At 37.0% G+C, this 3,226-nt stretch overlaps 1 protein-coding gene across 1 annotated transcript; it reads right to left on the bottom strand.

Moving 5' to 3' along the window:
• On the bottom strand, positions 375-2,845 carry LOC109838757 (1-aminocyclopropane-1-carboxylate oxidase homolog 1-like). Its single transcript, XM_020407176.1, has 3 exons — positions 2,313-2,845; positions 1,288-1,609; positions 375-711 (listed from the first exon to the last, which is right to left on the bottom strand). The coding sequence occupies exons 1-3, from the start codon at positions 2,843-2,845 to the stop codon at positions 463-465; spliced, it is 1,104 nt and encodes a 367-aa protein (XP_020262765.1). The 3' UTR covers positions 375-462.

The raw sequence follows: 3,226 nt of genomic DNA, 5'->3' as shown, positions 1-3,226 counted from the left end.
GGTTCCCCCACCCACCCATGTTCACAGCGCCCACGAACTCGTGGGCGTGGCGTGGCGTGTGAAAAATTATCACATTACCAAAGTAACTTTTTTCTCCTAGGAAAAAATGGTGGAAATTTTTTCTTGGGATATGACTGTCACATAAGAATGTTGCATCCAAATCAGCTTTATGCCCCACATCCTAGTTATTTTTAGGGCAAATCGCATAAGCCCCCAAGAAATTTTAGCATTTTGCAGTGAAACCCCAACAACTTCTAAAATCGCACCAAACGCCCAATAACTATTGCAACTTTAACTGTCTTAGATCTCTGACAAATGATTTATTTCCATATAACCTGCTCATAATACCTTGTACAAAGGAAGGTTACCTTACAAACACTGATGCCTTATTAGAGGAAGAGCATAACTTCAATACACAACTTAGCAGTATGCTGAATCTCATTAGGGTCATTCTTTAGCCTTTCAGAGTTGGAAGTGTTTAAGTGCAGATTCTCCATCAAGCCCCTTCGTAGTGTAATACTTGAAATATTCACTGAAAAGAATTTCCTGATATTTCGCAGGATTTTCATCGGATAGTGTCTCTTTGATCGGACCCATAGGCCTTTTTTCATCTATGCCAGGATTAAAGAACACCGCTATTGAAATCCTCGGCCCTCCACGGTTAGCCAACACTCTGTGCTCAGCACTCTTGAACTTACCATTGCTGATAAGCTACATGAAAATGAAGATAGAATCTAATAGCATCAGCATGTATACATCACAGTTCATGAATAGTTTATTTGCAGGTGAGTGGAATGCATCTGTGGGTAAATTTCACAAAACCCCCTGAATGTTGAGGGGTTTTGCACAAAAAACACCTGAACTTTACAAAGAAGGGAAAACCCCCCTTGAACTTTCAAGGTTATCATTCTCTCCCAATTTTTTTTTAAAATTATGCTAAACTCCCCTATACTATTGGAAAATCTCATAAATAACATTAACTTGTAGAGTGAAAGTGTCTAAAAGTATGACAAGGCCAATGCATATTATTCAGCCTCATGAATGCTCTTTATTCAGATTTTCATGAAATTTTGTTGCTATCATATTTTCCTATAGTTTAGGAGGTTTAGTAGAATTGTGAAAGTTCAGAAGGGGTTTTCTCTAATCTGTAAAGTTCAGTTTTTTGTTTGGGGACAAACCCCGAAAGTTCAGGGGTTTTATGAAATTTACCTTTTCTGTAGTACAAATGATGCATCTGCAAATAGCCCTTCTTGAAATAGTACTGTAATGCATTTAAGAGAAGTAAACCTGAAGAAGATCGCCAATGTTGACAACTAGAGCTCCATGGATAGGCGATACAGCAACCCATCTATCTTCGTGAAGGACCTGAAGGCCACCAATGTTATCTTGAAGAAGTAGAGTTAAGAACGACGGGTCAGAATGCTTGGCAATGCCTATGGTTAGTTCTGGCTGAGGACATGAAGGGTAGTAATGTGCAACTAGGAGTTGTGCTTTTGTGCACTTGACACTTTTGAAGTAGTCTGGGTTGAGCCCAAGAGCCTCAGATAAGATCTCACATACTGTGTCAGCAGTATCAGTGACTTTCTGCCTGTACTCTAAAAACACATCTCTGAAGAGAATAAGAGACAGAGATCATTTGCAAGAGCTTACAGTTTGAGAAAATGAAAATCGGGGGAAAAAAATACTTTAAAACTTACATAAAACGACTAGTTTGTGAATTTGAAAAGGCTGCTTTCGGAGATTTTCATCATCTTAATGAGAAAAGTTTCTATTATCCTAGTCTTTTAATTGATCAATTGTATTACAATTTTCTTTTTTTTTTCTTCCTGGACTTCCTAGTCTTTATATTCGAATCCTAGTTCCTATTTATATTTATGTAATACTAAGTTGCCTCAATTTTTTTCATTCTCTTTTCTCCCCTCATTAAGCTCCTAACTTATTGTCTCTGTTAGACAAACATCTGACTATTAATCGAGTGTTATCTAATAATTATGAAAATTTAAATTTTTTTGAAAATAGAATATATTGTTTAAAAGTTGTGAATTTGTGTTCCATTAGAATGCCGTCCTTGATAATTGAGAGGATCTGCTAACTATATCCAATTTATAAACGACACGGTTAAGAGTTTTACAGCACAACTTGCCATCCAATCTACATTTGCGCACCGAGTAAAGGAACATGATAGTGTTCAAATACTTGCAAAAAGCATAAAAAAATTGCTCTCGATATAATTTGTACCTAGTCATATTTTCTGCTACAGAGCAGTTCATCATGCTTCAAATATTTAAATAAATCCAAATTTGAACTTTTACCTGCAGATTGATGGCAATTCTGCAGGATCCAAAGAACCATCGAAGAAGCAAGATAACGTATCTCTCCAATTCGCAGGAGATGCACTATAAAGATCAAAATTTCCATAATACTTCACCTTCTTATTTGGATCACGTGAATGAAACTTTGCTTTCTCCTCTTTATCCTGCTCATGGAACCTCTTAACACTTTCGGTCATACTATCAAGAAGTTCAACTCGTACTCCGTGGTTCAGAAGCTGAAAGAATCCCCATGATTTTGACGCTTCACGAACTTCTTTAACAATTTCTTGTCGACGTTTAGAGTTACTAATGCCTTGGAGGTCTATGACAGGGATTTGGAGGTTTGTAGTGATCCCATCTGAAGGCTTTGGGAGGTTTTCTGGAGAGTGGATAAATATTCTTGGGATTTGCTTGGTGCCAGAATCAACGAGCCCTTTTACGCCAGCTTTAGTTTCGTCGAACTCCTTGAGCTCTTTCATTCGGTCATAGCTTGTATGAACTGCTGCTGTAGATTGCTTAGCTGTTGCTGCCATGAGAATAATGAATTCTTTAGTTTCTGAAACTTTTAGAGCAGTATTAACGTGCAATCCCGGTAGGCTGCAGATTTTATAGGTAGTTAAGTTGGATTATCAGTTAGAAAGCTTGAGCATTCAAACTCTTGAAAAAGTTTGATAATGGCTAAATACGTTGTTCCATCATATAAATTAGTAGATGTGTCTTTCCTTCATTGACAACCCAAACATTTACAATATTATGTGTAAGAGACTTGCTCTTTAGGGGCGCAAAAAAATGGTTTTTCTACAAGAGTTGCAAATTTAGGATTTCTGAAATTGCTCTTCTTAATACATAGCCTACAACTGAATCATGTACAGGAAAACAAAATTTTCCTTGAAAAAGAAAATACCACACCAACC

This window comes from Asparagus officinalis, chromosome 4 (genome assembly GCF_001876935.1).
Source record: "Asparagus officinalis chromosome 4, Aspof.V1, whole genome shotgun sequence".
NCBI classification, from domain to species: domain Eukaryota; kingdom Viridiplantae; phylum Streptophyta; class Magnoliopsida; order Asparagales; family Asparagaceae; genus Asparagus; species Asparagus officinalis.
Note: the sequence above shows the minus strand (reverse complement) of the source record. Positions and strands in the feature narration are given on the sequence as shown.